At 38.5% G+C, this 20,574-nt stretch overlaps 1 protein-coding gene across 4 annotated transcripts in view; it reads left to right on the top strand.

Annotated features, from left to right (window-relative positions):
• The window catches only part of MTMR2 (myotubularin related protein 2), a 112,838-nt gene that overhangs the window by 82,079 nt on the left and 10,185 nt on the right, over positions 1–20,574 (top strand). For all 4 annotated transcript variants that reach the window (XM_037029729.1, XM_037029733.1, XM_037029731.1 and 1 more), the window contains 4 exons: positions 1,125–1,274; positions 2,003–2,191; positions 13,521–13,706; positions 15,622–15,828. In XM_037029729.1, the coding sequence (XP_036885624.1) occupies positions 1,125–1,274; positions 2,003–2,191; positions 13,521–13,706; positions 15,622–15,828 (732 nt within the window). The remainder of the gene's footprint in view (positions 1–1,124; positions 1,275–2,002; positions 2,192–13,520; positions 13,707–15,621; positions 15,829–20,574) is intronic.

The raw sequence follows: 20,574 nt of genomic DNA, 5'->3' as shown, positions 1-20,574 counted from the left end.
ATTATAGAAGAAAATGAAGATAGTTTCTTAATATAAACTTTAAGACTAGAGATACAGCATCAGAGTATTTCTTTTTTAAAAAGATTGAAAAAGTTGAAAGTGGTAATACTTGCACTCTGTATAAAATTCAAAAAGCACACACGGGTGTATTGAAAGGTAGATTACCTTCTAGGCTACCCTTGTCCCTGTGCTATCCCAGTTCCTCTCCCTTTAGGAACTATTGTTACTGGAATGATCTATGTATCACTCCAGAGATTTTATGCCTGCAAAGCTTATGAATGAATGGATATTATTTTTTAAGCAGATGATAGGGCTCTGTGCACACTTTCTGTGTCTGTGTGTGCAAAAAGGCTGCTGGCATAGTACCTGCACATAGTGTTCAATAAATGTATGTTTTACTGTAATTTGGTTTCTTGTCTGTGATGCTATGAGTTGTCAGAGGTCATAAAATCTAAAAAGAAATATAAAAAAAATTCCAACCATTTCATATAATGGCTTTATTTTCTGGAGAATTTTAAGAACAACAAGATAATCCTGTATGTAAAGGAGTGCCCTAGTTATATATGTAGTAAATATTGAAGGACCCAGTGAGAGCTAAATAATCAATGTGGTTTTTATTAATGTTTTGAGTATTTCTCTTGTCTTTTGTCTTTTTGGTTTTGCTTCTGTTACTTCCTTGCTTTTCTAATATGTGAATAATAAATATGTATACAGCATTGTGGTAGACACTTGGTGCCTGCCCTCTCAAATTCCTTTGAATTGATGAATGGCAACAAAATTAATCCAATGAAATGGAATGAGCCTCTTCTTTTTTAAAACAGGGATTATTTGCAATCTCACTGTTTTCTTCCTTCCTATTGGATATGCTTAACACAGACCCAGCACACAGTCAGTATTTAATGACTTAATAAATCTATTAACATGAAGTTGAAAGTTAAAAAGAACACATATCATATCACTACCTTAGAATGTCTCATTGTCCTAGGCTGGTCACAGGCGGATCGTAACTGTTGCAGCTACTGAAGAGCTGGAAAGTGGAAATGAGAGTCTGAATAAGCTTCTCTTCTGATGTCCAATGATACTTTAGTAAGGCAGTAATTTGTTTTATGTTTTTCCTCATACAGGGAATTCCAAATGAAAGTTGGAGGATAACAAAGATAAATGAACGATACGACCTTTGTGATACGTACCCTGCCCTCTTGGTTGTGCCAGCAAATATTCCTGATGAAGAACTGAAGAGAGTGGCATCCTTCAGATCGAGGGGCCGAATCCCAGTGAGTGGGAAGCTTTAATGAGACTTTGTAAATGCCGTTTAGATTAACAAATGGGAGAATGGATGCAGGATAGAAACAGGTACAGCAGCAGGCCTTTTACGGGGATATTAGAGAGTAAGTTATTTAATAAAACTAAAACTGGGGGAATGACTTTGATTCAGGAAGTGTCTGGAGAGTCTGGTGTCAGAGAAGTGCATGAAATCCTGTGATTCTTAACTTGAAAACAATGTTGGTTCTTTGTGTGATCGGCCATTTCTTGACACATTCTTTAGTCATGGTGATAAGTTTTTTTCCTTTAAATTCTAGGAAGAAGAAATCTTTACAAAATCTTGATGAATTACTGTGTTCTAGAAAAATTAGCTCAAGTTTTAGGTACAAAATTCATAGATTAAAAGATTTTATAGTTGGACAATTTTGCTTATATAGTAATAAAAGTTTACAAGCGGGGCTTACTTAGTCCCCATTTAATGTAGGTTTTCTAGAGACAACACTTACCAATAGTCAGTGACTTTCTTAAACTGATATCTCATTAAAGATTTAGACCAAGTTTTCTAAGTCCCAGAGTTGCCTGAAAGAAAGGTGATGATACTTCATAGCAGCCTCATCTACCTATTCCTGGCTAGGCTTTGGATTCAGTTAGGAAGCAGAATTTCATAGCATAATGTTTCTGAGAAGAATTATAAACAGAGGAGTATATAAAGTGGGTGTCACTACTTTCCCCCATTTAGGTTCTATCGTGGATTCATCCAGAAAGTCAAGCCACAATCACTCGGTGCAGCCAGCCCATGGTAGGAGTGAGTGGGAAGCGAAGCAAAGAAGATGAAAAATACCTTCAAGCCATCATGGACTCCAATGCCCAGTCTCATAAAATCTTTATATTTGATGCCCGGCCAAGTGTTAATGCTGTTGCCAATAAGGTGAGATTATTTTTCATTAATTAAGATTACAGTTGCATGAATCAGCTATTTGGTGGGAGCCACAGAGCAGTATAAAGAGTTCAGACTTTCCAGTGATAAAGATGTGGATTTCATTCTGGCCCTCCTATTTGGTGGTATGACTTTGAGTTCATTGTTTAACCTTTTTAGACCTTAATTTGCTCATTTATAAAATGAGAATACTAGTAGCTAACAGGATTGTTAGAGACAAAATCATCTAACGAAAAAATAGTGCGTAACCCCGTGCGCACTAAGGTAGGTGTTTGGGAATTTTTTTTTTCTTTCTTCTCTTTCCAAACTGGACAACTGAGTTTATGACTGAGGCAAGTCTGCACAGCACTGCTGTAGTAATTGAGAAGCAGTGCTCTCAGTGACCAGTGGTGCCCTCTTCCGACAGGCTTCCGCCTGTACAAGTTATTCAGACTGAAGACTTGCAGTCAGTTAGCTGGAGCAGTTGTCCTGATTACTGCTACAGAATAAATATTCGCACTGTGGAAACAGCAATTCTGGTTCCATTGACAAAATTTACCATAGGAGGAGGTGAGAGAATACAACTTGGCTTTAAGGAGGTACCTCTTCTGTTTAATCCCCAGTAAACATTGTATATGTATTATAAAAGAATTATCCTATGCATATGAGCAAGAAGAAAATATTTCAAAACACCCTTAATCCTATGACTAGGAGAGAAACATCATTAGATCATGGTTATACTCCCAGACCTATGTGTATATGCATACATTCATATATTTAAAACAGAATGGGATAATTGTAACTCAAATTGACACTCTATGCCAATAAATATTCATCTATAAAATTATTTTAAGGGTATAATAACTAATAACACCAACTGTTGTTAGTTATTTAATTTATTTCTGTTTGTTTTTTTGCTAATATTACAATGCTGCAGTTATTATCCTTTAAATTGTGGAGTGGGTACCTGTTATATTTTGCTGTGTATGATGTGCACTTTTACTAAAATTTTTTAGGGCAAAATAATGATGCACATTATACATGGGTATAATGATTACATACCATGAGTACAAGTATAATCCTGTGAATAAGGCACACAAAAATGTGGGTGTACATTATACATGGCAAAATATGGTGATTTTTTCATTTTGTTTACTGTTTTGAGGGTTTTGTGAGTTCTGGGCATTCTCTATTAGGCTGTGATGTTCCTTCTTAAAGGAGCAATGAGGTAATGTGTATATGAACCCTGTAGCCCAGGGACTGGCATATTTTTTCAGTAATTACTTGTTTCCCTCTCTAAACTTTATGCCATGAATTAGCAGGAATGAGATTTAGGATGTTTTTTAGGATGAGGGAAGGAGAGGGGAATGAATGTAAGCCAGAAAAGGTGGTAGAACAAACTGTTATACTCGTCTTAAATTTCCACATATGTTTCGTTATATAAATCCCCTCTATTTTTAAAGACTGAAATCTGATTACAAAATATGAGTAGGATATATAAAAAAACTAGGAAGCCACAGAAAAACTATAGAAAAAAATATAAAATTACTCATAATCACTAATATTTTGATACATTTTCCTCCACTACTTTTTTCTATGCATTTAAGTATTGGTTATTTCTTTTATCTTACTATTGCATTATAAGAATCATTTCTTTTCATGAAATATTCTTAACAATGGTACTCATCATATAGGTATATCATTTATTGAATCATTCTTGTAATACTGGGCATTTAAGTATTTAGTATTTTAAATATAGCTGAAATAAATAGCTTTTGTTGGCATCTTTCTTTTTAATCCTCACCTGGGGACATGCCCATTGATTTTAGAGGGGACAGAAGGAAGAGAGAAATGGAGAGAAACATTGATGTGAGAGAGAACATAGACTGGTTGCCCCTTGCATGTGCCCTTGCCGGGATGAGCCCGCAGCCTAGGCATGTGCCCCGATAAGGAGTTAAACCTACAACCTGTTAGTTTACAGGACAATACTCAACCCACTGAACCACACTGGTCAGGGATTGCTGGCATCTTTGTTTCCTTAAAATAGTTTCTTAGATATACAATTACTATATCAAAATTTAAAATATGCCTATTTGAAAAGTTTTGTTGCATATTGCAAATATTCTTCAGAAAGGTTGAGTTATTTTACTAACCTAATGCCATTCCCCTGCTTTATTGAGATATAATTGACATTTAACATTGTATAAGTTTAAGGTACACAATATAATGATTTGAGATATGTATATGCAACACCTGTCCAGAGAGTAACCAGCCATGTACTGTGAAAAATAGAGGCATTTAACTGAAGAAGGTATAAAGTACAAGAAACATATGGGACAATGACACCTCAGTCCCCTTCAAAGTAGGCACCTTGGGACCTTACACAGTTCTCCCAGTCACCATTAGCTGCCCTGTTGTATTTTCCTGAATCTCATCGATGGTCTGAAATCTCTTGCCTTTCAAAGGTGATTTTAGTTTTGGGAAGAGCCAGAAGTTGCAGGGTGCCAAATCTGGGCTGTAGCGGGACCAAGTCATCTGGGTGATTTGATGTTTTGCCTCAAAACTGCATAAGACATGCATGAGCAGGCGCATTGTTGTGATGAAGCTGCCAATCACCTGTTGCCCATAGCTGCAGCCTTCTGAATCTCCTGAATAGTTCCCATGGAGGAATGTTCGAGCTTAACACAAAATTTGATGCAGATTGGTTGCTCTACTTACTCATTTTGAATGCGACATACACAGTATACATGCTCACTGAATGGTGTCTACCCACTGACTAGTACAGTGAAGTCGTCATTGTTCGCACATGTGCATTCCAGTCCACTCTCCTTGGCTGCCAGGTTACATGAATGTTGGGCAAACTGTTTTTGTTATATGAACAATGGCTGGACTTTTTCAGACAGACCCCATATTATGAAATGATTACCACAATAATTTCAGTTTAACATCCATCACTTACATAGTTACAGTTTTTTTTCTTGTGATGAGAACTTTTAAGGTCTACTCTCTTAGCAACTTTCAAATATTCAGAGAAGTAATAACTACAGTCACCATACTGTACATTAGATTTCTAAAACTTATTCATCTTATATAAGTTTGTACAAATTAAGTTGGTACCATCTGACCACCTTCACCCAATTTCCCCATCTATCCCCCTTTTTAATATGCAAAATTATATATCTTGTTGTAACAAATATTTTTTGCCTGCATGGTAAGAAAAGTTTTATAGCTTAATTGATATGAATGTGACAGATGACCTTGCAACCATGGCCCATGGCAAGAATTAAAACTTTGCTAGGCACTGTGTTCTGTGTATACCCCACCCCAGTCAAATTTACCTTCTACCCCTGCTAAAGATAACCATTTTTCTAACTTCTTTAGCAGTCATCTTCTTGCATTTATTTTCTTAAAGATTTTATTCATTTATTTTTAGAGAGGAGGGTGGAGAAAGAGAAACATTGATGTGTGAGAGAAGCATTGATCAATTACCTCTTGCACACCCTTAACCAGGGACCTAGCCCGCAACCCAGGCACATGCCGACTGGGAATAGAACTGGCAGGACCTTTTGCTTTGCAGGACGACGCCCATTCCACTGAGACACACCTGCCAGGACATTTTGCATTTCTTTATGCTTTTATTACTAAAACATACATCCCTAGACAATACAGTTTAGCCTTGCCTTATTGTGTTTGATGTGTCTTTTAAGTTTTTCTTAATCTATAGTCTTCCTCTTGCCTCTCTCTTTCTTTTCTTTATATTTAAAAGTTTCCCATAGTCTAGATTTTGCTAATTCCCCTATGGTATGGTTCAACTTTTTTCTGTCCTGAATTTCCTTCACACAAATTCAGAGGTTTATTGAGATTCAGGTTCAATATTTTTGGAAAGGCTATAGGAGATGTGTCATGAAGCATATAATTTATGGCTGATTCTCTTTTTGGGATGTTACCAACTGTTGAGTTCAATGCCTAAATACATTAAATCACTGGGATTGCGGAATGTTGATATTCTAATTTCATGATTTTTTTCAGCTCTTAGTTGAACTCTTTCTAAAAAGAAAACACTTTCTATTATCTATATTTTGGTTAACCAGCACTTGAGTTCATATAAGAAGGCCAGAGTTAATGCTCGATTTTCTCCTTAGTTACCAGTTTTTCCAATAATGAATTTATTTCCTATTATCCCATGAAGATTATTTTTTAAAAATACCATTATGAATGCATGTATTTTTTTTTTGAGCCACACCAGCCAGGGCATTTTTTCTTTTGTTAGCATACCAAATGAGTTGACTATAATTAAAGGAAGAATGGCAAGCAAAGTTGTAATAGGTTGGTTTAAATCCGTCTCCTTCTTCCCTCCATTCCCCAGATATTTATTGAGCACTTATATTTTATGCTCTCTCTTGGGTGAAAAAGACAACTGAGTCCTTGACCGTGTGATGTTTACAGCTGAGATCTGCTCTGTCCAGTATGGTAGCTACTATCCATATGTGTCTGTTTAAAACTTAAAATGTGGCTCATGAATCTTTATTTTTTTAATTTAAACTTAAATTGAAAACTGATACTTGATTCAGTTATGGAAAAACTTCTGAATGTTCAATAACATGTGAATATGTCTTTTCAACTATAAATTTTATTAAATCTAACTGCAGATCAGTTATTTCCAGTGAAAATATAGTGTCTGAATAAGGATACCTGTATGTGTAAAATACAGACTGCATTTTTGAGGATGTAGTATAAAAAATGTAAAACGTTGTATTAATAATTTTTCAAATATTGATTACATGTTGAAATGATAATATTTTGGATATACTGAGTTACATAAAATATAATAATATGAATTATGTCTATTTTCAGTTTTTTTAATGTGGCTGTGAGGAAGTTTAAAATTGCACCTTTGGCTCACACTGTATTTCTAATTCATGACACAAGGCTGGAGAATCATGGGTTTGTTTTTTTTCTTTTTTTAAAGTATGTTTTATTGATTATGCTGTTACAGTTGTCCCATTTTCTCTCCCCTTTATTCTCCTCTGCCTTGTACCACCCCTTCTACCAGAATCACCCCCCCCTTTAGTTCATGTCCATGGGTCATACATATCAGTTCCTTATTTTCTCCATTTCCTATACTATTCTTAACCACCCCCTATCTATTTTGTACCTTCCAATTATGCTTCTTATGCCCTGTTCCTTTTCCCCTGTTAACTCCCCTCCTCTTCCCCACTGATAACTCTCCATGTGATCTGCATTTCATTTCTCTGATTGTTCCTGTTCCAGTTGTTTGCTTAGTTTTTTTTTTTTTTTAGGTTCAGTTGTTGATAGTTGTGAGTTTGTTGTCATTTTACTGTTCATAGTTTTGATCTTCTTCTTGTTTTATATAAGTCCCTTTAACCTTTCATATAAGGGCTCCGTGGTGATCAACTCCTTTAACTTGACCTTATCAGGGAAGTACTCTTATCTGCCCTTCCATTCTAAATGACAGCTTTGCTGGATAGAGTAATTTTGAATGTAGGTCCTTGCCTTTTATGGATGCGTAGGTGAATACACTTTGCTTCCTTGCACAACCAAAAAGAAGGACAACAAATTTAAAAACAAAAAATAACCAGAACTGTGAGAAAATCGAACTGTATGGAAGTCTGACAACCAAGCAGTTCGAGAAGAAATGTTCATTCAGACTGGTAGGAGGGGTGGAGATGGAGAGAATGGGCCTCAAGGTGGCAGCTGACAGACAGGGGTGGTCCCACATTTGAGTGCAGATAATGGGGAAGAACACCTGGGTAGTGAGACCATACCATCCCCAATTCCAGTGTGGGGACATAAAGGCTCAAAAAACTTTAGCAGTAAAAATCTGTGAGGGTTGAGGCGGCTGGAGAAACTCCAAGCCTCACAGGAGAGTTTGATGGAGAGACTTACAATGTTGGCAACCGCTCTGCCTGGTTTCAGGGATTGTAACTACCCCCCATGGCTAAGGCTGAGTGATCAACCTCTGGGATGCAAGCCACTAAGGAGACAAAGCTTGTCTCTGGTAGCAAATGCTGCCTCTGCTTACTCCCCTGCCCCCAATGCATGGTTGATAGTCGATGATGGTCCTCTCTCTACCCATCATGGACTATCAACCATGCATTGGGGGCAACTTAAGCCAGACACGATCACTTGAGAGGCCATCATGGAAGGACTCGGGGGGCTGCAACAAAGAGGGAGTCATGGACCCTCATGCCCTAGTTATTCTGACATGGCCCAAGTCTCCATGTCCTCTGGGAGAAGCACTTCCTGGCTCTAATCCACTTAAGCCTGAAAACCTGTGATGGGGAGGGGGTGCAGTTCCTTGCCTTGCTAGAGTGGGATCCGGAGTAAATCTGGCTTAAGAAGGATTTTCTAAAAGTCCTGTGAAACCTGCTTTGCTAAGAGTGCTTTCATTCCTATCTTAAGGGTCCGAGCAGGAAATGAGTATGTCTCCAAAGTTTCTGCAACCCCCTTTCCTGACAGACAGACTCAGACTAAACCCTCAGATTTCTTTGAAATGTTATCTACTGTTTGATCCTTGCTGCCTGTATTCCTGTGTATTACAACCCAATAAAAGCTGTTGAGAAAGGGCTCCTGGGCTTTTTCCTCTGAGAAACTGGCCACCTCTCCTCCCAAAGCAGATCATGTCTTGGTAGTGCTACTTTCATCCGTGGCAGATGGGGGGACTAAAGGGCAAAGTTGCCCCCACACCACAGGGCCCTAGAATGTACACAAACCCACCCACCTGGAAATCAGCACCAGAAGGGCCCAATTTGTTTGTGGGTAGTGGGGGAAATGACTGAAAGCCAGCTGAGAGCAGAGGAGGCAACATTGTTTCCTCTTGGACCCCTTCCCACATACATCATCACAACACAGCAAAGAGGGCTGTCCTGGCCTGGTGAATACCTAAGGCTCCACCCCTTAGAGTGCAACAACTGCACCGCGACAAAAAAATATGGCCCAAATGAAAGAATACATCAAAGCTCCAGAAAAAATAACAACAGAATGATGAAGAAATAGCCAACCTATCAGATTCAGAGTTCAAAGCACTGGTAATCAGGATGCTCACAGAAATGGTTGAGTATAGTCAAAAAATGGAGGAAAAAGTGCAGGCTGTGCAAAGTGAAATTAATAAAAATACATAGGGAACCAGCAGTGAAGAGAAGGAAACTGGGGCTTAAATCAATGATTTGGAGCCAAACAAAGAAATAAATATTCAACCAGAACAGAATGAAGAAACAGGAATTCAAAAAAGTGAGGAGAGGCTTTGGACCTTTGAGACAACTTTAAACATTCTAACATCTGAATCATAGGAGTGCCAGAAGGTGAAGAAAAAGACCAAAAAGTGGAAAACTTATTTCAAAAAATAATGAAGGATACAATACCCACTTATGATAAAGGTACTCAGCAAAGTGGGGATAGAGGGAGCATTCCTCAATATAATAAAGGCCATGTATGAAAGACCTACAGCCAACATCATACTCAATGGGCAAAAACGAAAAGCTTTTCCACTAAGATCAGGAAGCAGACAAGGTTGTCCACTTTCACCACTTCTGTTTAATATAGTATTGGAAGTTTTAGCCTCAGCGATTAGGCAAGAAAAGGGAATAAAAGGCATTCAAATTGGAAAGGAGGAAACAAAACTGTCATTCTTTGCAGATGTCATGGTAGTGTATATGGAGAATCCCATAGACTCTACCAAAAAACTGCTTGAACTAATAAATGAATTTGGCAAAACAGCGGGATACAAAATCAAAATCCAGATATCAAAGGCATTTTTGTGTACTAACAATGAATCAGCAGAAGCAGAAATCAAGAAAAAATCCCATTCGATATAGCAAAAACAAAAATAAAATATCTGTGAATAAATCTAACCAAGGAGGTAAAAGACCTATATGCAGAAAACTACACAACACTGAAGAAAGAAATCAAGGAAGACACAAACAAACAGAAACATATACCGTGTTCATGGATTAGAAGAATTAACATGATCAAAATGTCCATACTACCCAAAGCAATTTACAGATTCAATGCAGTACCTATTAAAGTACCAATGGCATATTTCACAGCCATAGAACAAACACTTCAAAAATTTATATGGAACCATAAAAGACCCCGAATAGCAGGTGCAATGTTAAGAAAGAATAACAAAGTAGGAGGGATCACAATACCTGATATCAAACTGTATTACAAGGCCACTGTAATCAAAACAGCCTGGTACTGGCATAAAAACAGGCACATAGACCAATGGAACAGAACTGAGCACCCAGAAATAAACCCAACTCTCTACAGTCAATGTTCGACAAAGGGGGCAGTAACATAAAATGGGGTAAAGATAGCCTCTTCAACAAATGGTGTTGGGAGAACTGGACAGCTACATGCAAAAAAATGAAACTCGAGCACCAACTTACATCATACACCAAAGTAAATTCAAGGTCGATAAAAGACTTAAATATAAGCCGTGACACCATTAAAGTCCTAGAGGAGAACATTGGCAGGAAAATATCAGATATTTCACACAGCAACATTTTTACTGATATGTCCCCTAGAGCAAGGAATATAAAGGAAAGAATAAACAAATGGGATCTCATCAAAATAAAAAGCTTCTGTGCAGCTAAAGAAAACAGCATTAAAATTAAAAGACAACCAACTATATGGGAAAACATATTTGCCAATGATACCTCAGACAAAGGTTTAATCTCCAAAATATACAAAGAACTCACACGACTTCACTCTAAGAAGACAACTAACCCAATTAAAAAATGGGGAAAGGACTTGAACAGACACTTCTGCAAGGAGGACATACAGAGGATCCAGAGACACATGAAAAGATGCTCAATATCACTAGCTATCAGAGAGATGCAAATTAAAACTACAATGAGATACCACTTTACACCGGTGAGAATGGCTATCATAAACAAAGCAATAAACAACAAATGTTGGAGAGGGTGTGGGGAAAAGGGGACTCTGGTCCACTGTTGGTGGGATTGCAGACTGGTACAACCATTATGGAAAACAGTATGGAATTTTCTCAGAAAACTAAAATTGGACTTGCCTTTTGACCCAGCAATTCCACTGCTAGGATTGTATCCTAAGAGCCCTAAAACACCAATCCCAAAGAACATACGCACCCCAATGTTCATAGCAGCACAATTTATGATAGCCAAGAGTTGGAAACAACCTAGGTGCCCGTCAGTAAATGAATGGATCAAAAAACTATGGTACATATACACAATGGAATTTTATGCCGCAGAAAGAAAGAAGGAGCTCCTACCTTTTGCAACATCATGGATGGAACTGGAAAGCATTATGCTGAGTGAAATAAGCCAGGTGCTGAAGGACAAATACCATATGATCTCACCTCTAACAGGAAGCTAAACAACAAAACAAACCAGCAAGCAAAATATAACCAAAGACACTGAAATAGAGAACAGGCTGACAGTGACCAGAGGGGAGAGGGGAGGGATTTAGAGGAACATATATAAAGGATATATGGACAACAACTGAGAAGGGTGGAATGGGAGGGTGGGGCACGGGGGTGGGATGGGATGGGAGAAATAGAAAACTGTACTTGAAAAATAATTAAATTAAAAAATTGGAAAAAAAATAATGAAGGAGAACTTCCCTAATCTGGCAAAGGCAATAGACTTTCAGGAAGTTCAGGAAGCCCAGAAATTTCCAAAGAAGTTGGACCCAATGAAGCACACACCAAGGCACATCATAATTTCATTACCCAAGATTAAACATAAGGAAAGAATCTTCAAAGCAAAAGAAAAGACAGTTACCTACAAAGGAATTCCCATAAGACTATCAGCTGACTTCTCAAAAGAAACTGTACAGGCAAGAAGGGGCTGGAAAGAAGTATTCCAAGTCATGAAAGGCAAGGACCTACATCCAAGATTACTCAATCCAGCAAAGCTATCATTTAGAATGGAAGGACAGATAAAGTGCTTCCCTGATAAGGTCGAGTTAGAGGAGTTCATCATCACGGAGCCCTTATTATATGAAATGTTAAAGGGAATTATCTAAGAAGAAGATCAAAACTATGAACAGCAAAATGACAACAAACAACTATCAATAACTAACCTTAAAGAAAACAAAAACAAAAATAAACTAATCAAGCAACTGAAACGGGAACAGAATCACAAAATGGAAATCACATGGAGGGTTATCAGTGGGGAAGGAGAGGGGATAATGGGGGATAAGGTACAGGGTATAAGAAGTATAAATGGTAGGTACAAAATAGACAGGGAGAGGGTAAGAATAGTATAGGAAATGGAGAAGCCAAGGAACTGATATGTATGACCTAAGTGGGGGATGTGGGTGCAAGGAGTAGTGCAGGGTGGAGGGGAATAAAAGGGAGGAAAAGTATGAGGCAAGTGTAATAATATAATCAATAAAATATATTTAGAAAAAATAATTATATGGTTGAAATAAAAGTAAGTCTTTATGATTGCAAAGTATTTTGTAAATATTAAGATTAAAATCAGCCCCAGCTGGTGTGCTGCAAATTGAAAGTTCACTGGTTTGATTCCTGGTGAAGGCACATGCCTGGGTTGCAGGTTTGGTGCCCCGTCTGGGGATGTATGGCAGGCAGCCAGTCAATGTTTCCCTCTCACAGAGATGTCTGTCTCCCTCTCTGTCTCCAATCCTTCCCCTCTTGCTAAAGTAAAATTTTTTTTAAAATATTAAAATGAAGCCCTGGCTGGCGTAGCTCAGTGGATTGAGCACAGGCCTGTGAACCAGAGGATCGTGGTTCAATTCCCAATCAGGGCACATGGCTGGGTTGCAGGCCAGTTCCCTGCAGGCCAACTCCCAGCAGGGGATGCATGAAAGGCAACCATACATTGATGTTTCTCTCCCTCTCTCCTTCCCCTCTAAAGATAAATAAATAAATAATTAAAAAAATTAAAATGAGGTGAAGCAGCATGGGCTAGTGGTAAACTAGACAGATGTATTTTCTGCTTGTGGAACTTACTAGTCTGGTGATTTCAGCCTTCTGTAAGAAATTTTGGGGCAGGTTTTGAAATACGCATGGGGAAATTTAGTGATTGAAAATGTTTAAGTACCTTCATCTATATTATCACATTTAATTTTTATAACAGCCACATAAAAAAGTCAGGGTGAGAATGTATATTCCTGTTTTATAAAGAAAACGTGGTAGAGAGTAGTTTTGTTAAATTGCCCTGCGCTATCCATGTTTTCCCAGAGGGTTTCCTGTTTATCCGTAACATGTATCATCTTTCATGCTCTTGGATATTTTATGGCACTTTTTCATGGATGTCAACATATAATGGATGTGCATTCGTTATAGATTTCCTGTGGGGTGTGCTTTTTTCCCCAGGCAAAGGGTGGAGGTTATGAAAGTGAAGATGCCTATCAGAATGCAGAACTAGTTTTTCTAGATATCCACAATATTCATGTTATGAGAGAATCGTTACGAAAACTTAAGGAGATTGTGTACCCCAACATTGAGGAGACCCACTGGCTATCAAACTTGGAATCTACTCACTGGCTGGAACATATTAAGGTGGGTTGTTTCATCATACCGCTATAGAAAGAATATCAAACAAGGTCTTTCTCTGCCCTTTGTCTGTGTTGGCTTTTATGATTGAAATGAAAATGATTTCTAACAGTGAAGAATTGATACCTGCATTGATCACCAGAACTACTGCTCAGTTTTGATGCTTGAACGAATGGTTTTCCTGTCTTGTGCATGGAGTTCTGTTGAACTTCTTTCATGTTCTTTCCCACCCTGTCTGAGTGCTGCCCATCCTCAGGTCCCAGTTCAGATTTCATTTATTCCGTGAACTCTTACCAGATTCCATCCATGTCCATTTCCTCTGAAGTTTTCACTTTACTTTTTCTTTCCATTTAATCAGGCACTATCTTGCACTTCATTTAATTACTTTCATGTCAACCCACATAGATTGTTAATTCAGTGGAGATCAGGGCTGAATAAATCATAGCCATATTTCTTTTTTCCCTTCCTCAGATATCACCTTCCCAGAGAGGCCTTTCCCAACCACTCCATACCGAGTAGCGGTCCTCCTGGAAGCCCCTAGAACCATGTGGTGCTTTCTCGGCTACTGCTCTCTGACACGTTACGTATTTCCTTATTTGTTTGCATCTGGCTGGCCTCTCCAGCCAGAATGTAAACTTCATCAGACCAATGCTTTGTTCAGTTCTGTTGACTACTATGTCTCCAGTACCTAGAGCCATGCCTGCTGCGTAGTAAGGGCCTCCATAGATGTTACTTTTATAAATGAGTACATGAATTGAAGTGACCACTTGATGGCTTAGGACATATCTTCCTGGTCAGTCTTAGCTTTCCAACTGTTCTCATCCTTTGGGTTGATGATTTGTAAATCTGCATATGCATTTGAATTACTGGTGGAAGTTATTTAAAATCGTGAGTTAGGATTGGTGGAGATTGGAGCCCAAGCAGTTTGGGGGGGGAGGGAAGTGCTCCCAGATGACTCAGGCACAGTCAGGATTGAGATTGCTTCACAGTATCCCATTTCCAGAATGTGCCTACAGTCATGGTCAAAAGGAGCCTCTCATGAGACTCCCTAGCCTAGCTAGTAACCCTGTTTTCTTTCATTCCGATCTGTGTTTGTGGAGCCATTCTGTTTTTTAAGTGTGGTCTGGTCACCAAAGAGAAGAACAGTGCTAGACTGTCCTTTTCAAAGGAGATGATACTTTTTTGCTTCTTTTTTGGTTACATCTAATTCTATTTAGTTTTAACTTAAGATCAACTTCAGAGAAGGTAAATTATTTTACAAAGAGTCTGCATATTTAAAAAATAATTAAAATTATTTTAGATACCAGTTAAATTGACATGGTATCTAACATGTTTTATTGATGTGATGAGAATTTTTTATTCATACTCTTACATAAAAGTAGCTTACTCTAAAGTTTTATGCTATACTTTCTGTATGCTATGTGACATATGTAAAAACAGTAAAATAAATGCTGTGGAAGTATAGAATATTTTAAAACAGATCAATTTTATTGTTTTCATGCATATCCTAATTTGGTTAAGCAAGCATTGTTATAAATAACAGATAAGACTTCAGTTGGGATATTATTTTTATTTAAATGGATGATATTTGGAATATTTGACGATTCTTAAAAATGGATCCTTTTAGAATTTAGATCTGTTTCTCTCTCGCACACTGTTGGTCTGTTTACATCCCAGAGATACCTCTCACCTGGGTATTTCATTGTGCAGGTTTTTTAGAGTTTGCATTTATGAGATTTTTCTACTTTTAAAAGCAAAATTCTGTATCTTCTACTATTTAAAAACATTGTTTTAGGAAGGGACCAATCTTTTCTATGTGTTACTGACACAGTCATCTCTAGAAAAACTCTATTAATACATTTTGAAGAAGAAAGCATTTAATTTTTTAATATTTTTTATCTTTTAAAAATCTGCTTTGCAGCTTATTCTTGCTGGGGCTCTTAGGATTGCGGACAAAGTAGAGTCGGGAAAGACGTCTGTGGTGGTGCACTGCAGTGACGGTTGGGACCGCACAGCGCAGCTGACGTCCCTCGCCATGCTCATGCTGGATGGACACTATCGGACCATCCGAGGGTTTGAAGTCCTTGTGGAGAAAGAGTGGCTGAGCTTTGGACATCGATTTCAGCTTGTGAGTAAAGATCCTTGGCTTGATGTGTTTGTTACCTTCCTCTCACATCAGACTTGGGAAAATAATGCTTTTTATTCATTAGATAGTCATCTAAAATTGATTGTTTATTCTAGAGGGTTAAACTTCTCAGGAGAACATTTTTGCTTTGGAAAGCGTTAGGATATCCTGTCGTGACTTTTCTGGCTGACCCAGTCTGTTCCTTGATCTTTACCAGGAGACATTCAGTACCATTTCATGATTTCCAGGGGTGTCTTCTCTCCACCTTCACTTAACAGTTCAGATTAACATAAATGGTAATGGAATTACAAGGCACTTCTAGCTTTTCTTTTACTGTGGGAGTGGGGGCGGGGATGGGGTGGGGAGAGCAAAGGGGGAAAGGCAGGACAACTGTAACTGAACAACAGCAGCAGCAGCAGCAACTAAATGTTTTAAAAGGTTAACAAAATAGCCCTGGCTGGTGTGGCTCAGTGGGTTGAGTGCCCACCTGCAAACCTAAGGGTTGTGGGTTCAATTACCAGTCAGGGCCCATGCCTGGGGCCAGGTCGCCAGTGAGAGGCGTATGAAAGGCATCCACACATTGATGCTTCTCTCCCTCTTTTTCCTTTCCTTCCCCTCTGTCTAAAATAAATAAATTAAAAGTTTTTTAAGTTTAACAAAATAGATTTAAAAGATCAGAATGGTTTAATAGTCTCAGTTTAAAACAGCCCTACAAACTAGTGTTGCTCACACAGGATCAGAGTCTAAAACAAATCTGGGACTAAGAGAAAAATAAATAAAATGTAACTCAGAGTTTGGAATAAAACAACATTTCTATTATGTTTCTTAAGCTACTAACACTGTAATGACCATGTGTATGGAAAGTATTGCAGTTAGTTTTATGGAAATGACAAATTTCTCTTTCCTCTGTGTGTCACAGTTTATGCTGATGTTATTGTTGGTAACATCAGCAGAAGGTAAGAGTTAGAAGGAAGTCAGAGCCCAGCAACAATTGTTGGTCCTTCAGTGGTGTCCCCAAAATGATTGTTCAGTTTCTTCATTAATACCTCTAGAAATAAGCGACGAATCTCTTCCTGAGGCTATACAGTCTCCCTTCAGAAAGTCTACCAATCAGAGACTTCTTCCTCGTGGTGAACTAAAATTTGCTTCCCATGTTTCCACGTTCCTCTTTGGGGACAAGAACAAATGTAACTACTTGTCCATATAAAACAGCCCTTCATGTATTAGAAAGTAGCTGTCAGCTCATGTCCTTGATAGTCCTCACTTCTTCTGACTGGCCATCCATTCTTCTGTCATAGCTGAAGCTCCTCACCAGCCCAGTTGGCCTCTGGACTTCGGTCCTGGCTTTTCAACAGGTGGGGTGGCCAGAACTAGCCACAGGTCATCAAATGGAGGAATGGGGTGTGTCTCTTTCAAAGGATACTATGCTTTCACATTTGCTTTCTTGTTACCTCACACTTTGGATTCATGTAGCTTTCAATTAAATACACGTTCATGTGCATTTTAGCTGTTTCTTCTACTAAGCACTAAATTTGGGATCAGAAAATTTGGTGGTTATGTATTGCCTATCTGTTAGTTGTAATCACAGAATTTGGAGAGTGCAGAATAGTCATACTTTCCCAGGAAGGACGAGCAGGGGGAGCAAATATGTCTGGGTGGCGTTGAGCGTGGCCAGAGTAGAGAGGAGGGCGCATGAGGTTTAGAGAGTCTTGGAGAGGGGAGGGAGTTGGAGTGTCGGCGACCTTGAGACCACTGACACTGTGGTTCGTGGGTGGGTCATGGCAGCATTTTCCTGGATTAGCGGAGAGACTTTCTGAAAGATGTTTGCCCAGATGCTGTCTCTGATGGTTGCCTTCAGTATCCAGTAGTAACGAGGGTAAGTGAGCAGTGTTTATAAAAGACCTGAGAGAAACTGACATTTAAAGGTGATCTGCTCTTTTGAACTTCAGTTGTTAAATAAAGTTGGACATCGAGAGAGTATCAATTCAGATGATTCATGTTTTTTAATTCTCTGTAAAATGTATTTATCATGAGAAGACCATTTAAGAAAAAACAAAAAGACTTTTGCTTCAAAGGATAAAGTTTTAGTTAGCCAAAGCTGCACATGTTCATGTAAATGTGACCAAACTCATAAACATTTTAGACTGTTTGAAATTGCCATGGAATCCTAAATTGCTAATTCTGGTTACCGATGCAGTTTTTCCCCTAGTTGTTATATGAAAGCAGAACTTGACAAATAAAGGGCATCTGGTCAAGATGGTATGTTCACACATGGTTAATAGAGGGTAACGATCCATATTTACTGTATCAGAAATTGTATTTTAAACATTTTAAATATTTATTAATTAAAGAAATTATTTAGCCCTGGCTGGTGTAGCTCAGTGGATTGAGCACGGGCCTGCGAACCAGAGGATCGCGGTTCAATTCCCAGTCAGGGCACATACCTGGGTTGCAGGCCAGTTCCCGGCAAGGGACACACGATACATTGTGTGTCCTCGGCAGAGGCAACCATACATTGATATTTCTCTCCCTCTCTCCTTCCCTTCCCCTCTAAAGATAAATAAATAAAATATTTAAAAAAAAAAAAAAAGAAATTATTTATCTCAGTCCATCTGGGCTGCTGTAACAATACCATAGACCAAATGCCTTATAAACAGCAGCGGTTTATTTCTCACTGTTTTGAAGGCTGAAAGCCCAAAATGAGGGTGCCAGCATAGCCAGAAAGGACAGAAATCTGACAAAGTGTGGAGCAACAGGGTCTTCGCCTGTTCTGGTGAAGACCCTCTTCTCACTGTGTCATCACATGGAGGGAGGAGGCCAAGGAGCCCTGAGGGGTCTCGGATGTGAGCACTAACCCCACCCACCAGGGTTCCACCAAAGACTCTTCTTCCTGGTACCGTCACATTAGTTCCAACATAGGATTTCGAGGGGAACACAAACATTCCGACTACAGTACTATTAAAAACTAACATAAATAACATCTTAAAGAAAAATGTTTTTTAAAACAAGAAGGGGTTGCATGAGAAGAGTGGCATTGTTCTACATTTTGGAGGGCAAATTTTTTTAATGTCTGGCTTAATAGAAAACAGCTAAGTTTCGTATCTTCTGTATTCAGTCTGTTGCAATATGTCCTGCTGGTTGACGTATATGAGGAAAAAAATCTGACCACACACAGATATGTAGTTTGAAAAGTAAAGAGTATTTTAATAGCTTTTAAAGGAATCGTTGATACACTACTTTGTTACTATGCCAAAACTTGACAAATGGTAGTAGTTTCTTGAAGGTTAGGTGTAATGTGGAATCCAGAACTAAATGAGATTTTGTTGTTTGTTCCATTAGGTCCCATCAGTCTGTCTTGCACTTTGAATAGACCTTATACCCACACATGATTTTGTAATATTGGGTGTTAGTTACTTGAAAAATACTTGTTTGTCTAGCTATATTCCTCTTCCATTATTAATGCGTTTCTTTATGTTATACCATAAAACCACAGTTGTTAGTACCGCCACTGATTTTATCAGAAAAGTCTAACTATTATCAAGCTCATGTTTTCCAGATAAAAATTTTCCTAAAATAAATTTTTACTCAAAAGCTTGAATTTTTTATCATTGGCAATAAATATCACCCATTGTTTCCCTTGAAGTGGCATAGTCACTTTGTACGTTTCCAGAAAGTCTGTAAGATATTCATGTCTTTTTTCTTTTTAAATATATTTTATTGATTATGCTATTACAGTTGTCCCATTTCCCCCCCTTCATTCTTCCACCCTGCACACCCCTCCCCCACCATTCCTCCCTTTCATTCATGTCCATGTGTCACAAGTTCTTTAGATTCTGTATTTCCCATACTATTCTTGCCCTCCCACTGTCTATTTTCTACCTACCATCTATGCTACTTATGCTCTGTACCTTCTCCTCCTCCCACTCCCCTGTTGCTAATCCTCCATGGGATCTCCATTTCTGTGGTTCTGTTCCTGGTCTAGTTGTTTGCTTAGTTTGTTTCTGTTTTTGTTTTAGGTGTGGTTTTTAGTAATTGTGAATTTGGTGTCATTTTACTATACATGTTGTTTATCTTCTTTTCCTTAGATAAGTCCCTTTAACATTTCATATAATAAGGGCTTGGTGATGATGAACTCCTTTAACTTGACCTTATCTGGGAAGCACTTTGCCCTTTCATTCTAAATGAAAGCTTTGCTGGATAGAGCAATCTTGGCTGTAGATCCTTGCCTTTCATGGCTTGGAATACTTCTTTCCAGCCCCTTCTTGCCCGCAAGGTCTCTTGAGAAATCAGCTGACAGTCTGATGGGAACTCCTTTGTAGGTGACTGTCTATGTCTTGCTGCTACTAGGATTCTCTCCATTTTAATCTTGGGTAATGTAATTATGATGTGCCTTGGTGTATTCCTCCTTGGCCCAACTTCTTTGGGACTCTCTGGGCTTCCTGGACTTCCTGGAAGTCTATTGCCTTTGCCAGATTGGGGAAGTTCTCTTTAGTATTTTTCAGATAACGTTTCCACTTGTTGCTCTTCCTCTTCCTTTTCTGGTACCCCTCTAATTTGGATGTTGGGACATTTAAAGATGTCCTGAAGGTTCCTAAGCCTCTCCTCATTTTTTTGAATTCTTGTTTCTTCTTTTCTGTTTGGTTGTTTCTTTCTTCCTTCTGGTCCACTCCATTGATCTGAGTCCCAGTTTCCTTCCCATCACTGTTGGTTCCCTGTGCATTTTTCTTCATTTCACTTAGTGTAGCCTTC

The sequence above is a fragment of the Sturnira hondurensis genome, unplaced genomic scaffold, assembly GCF_014824575.4.
Source record: "Sturnira hondurensis isolate 20B ecotype Veracruz unplaced genomic scaffold, ASM1482457v3 Scaffold0020489, whole genome shotgun sequence".
NCBI classification, from domain to species: domain Eukaryota; kingdom Metazoa; phylum Chordata; class Mammalia; order Chiroptera; family Phyllostomidae; genus Sturnira; species Sturnira hondurensis.
Note: the sequence above shows the minus strand (reverse complement) of the source record. Positions and strands in the feature narration are given on the sequence as shown.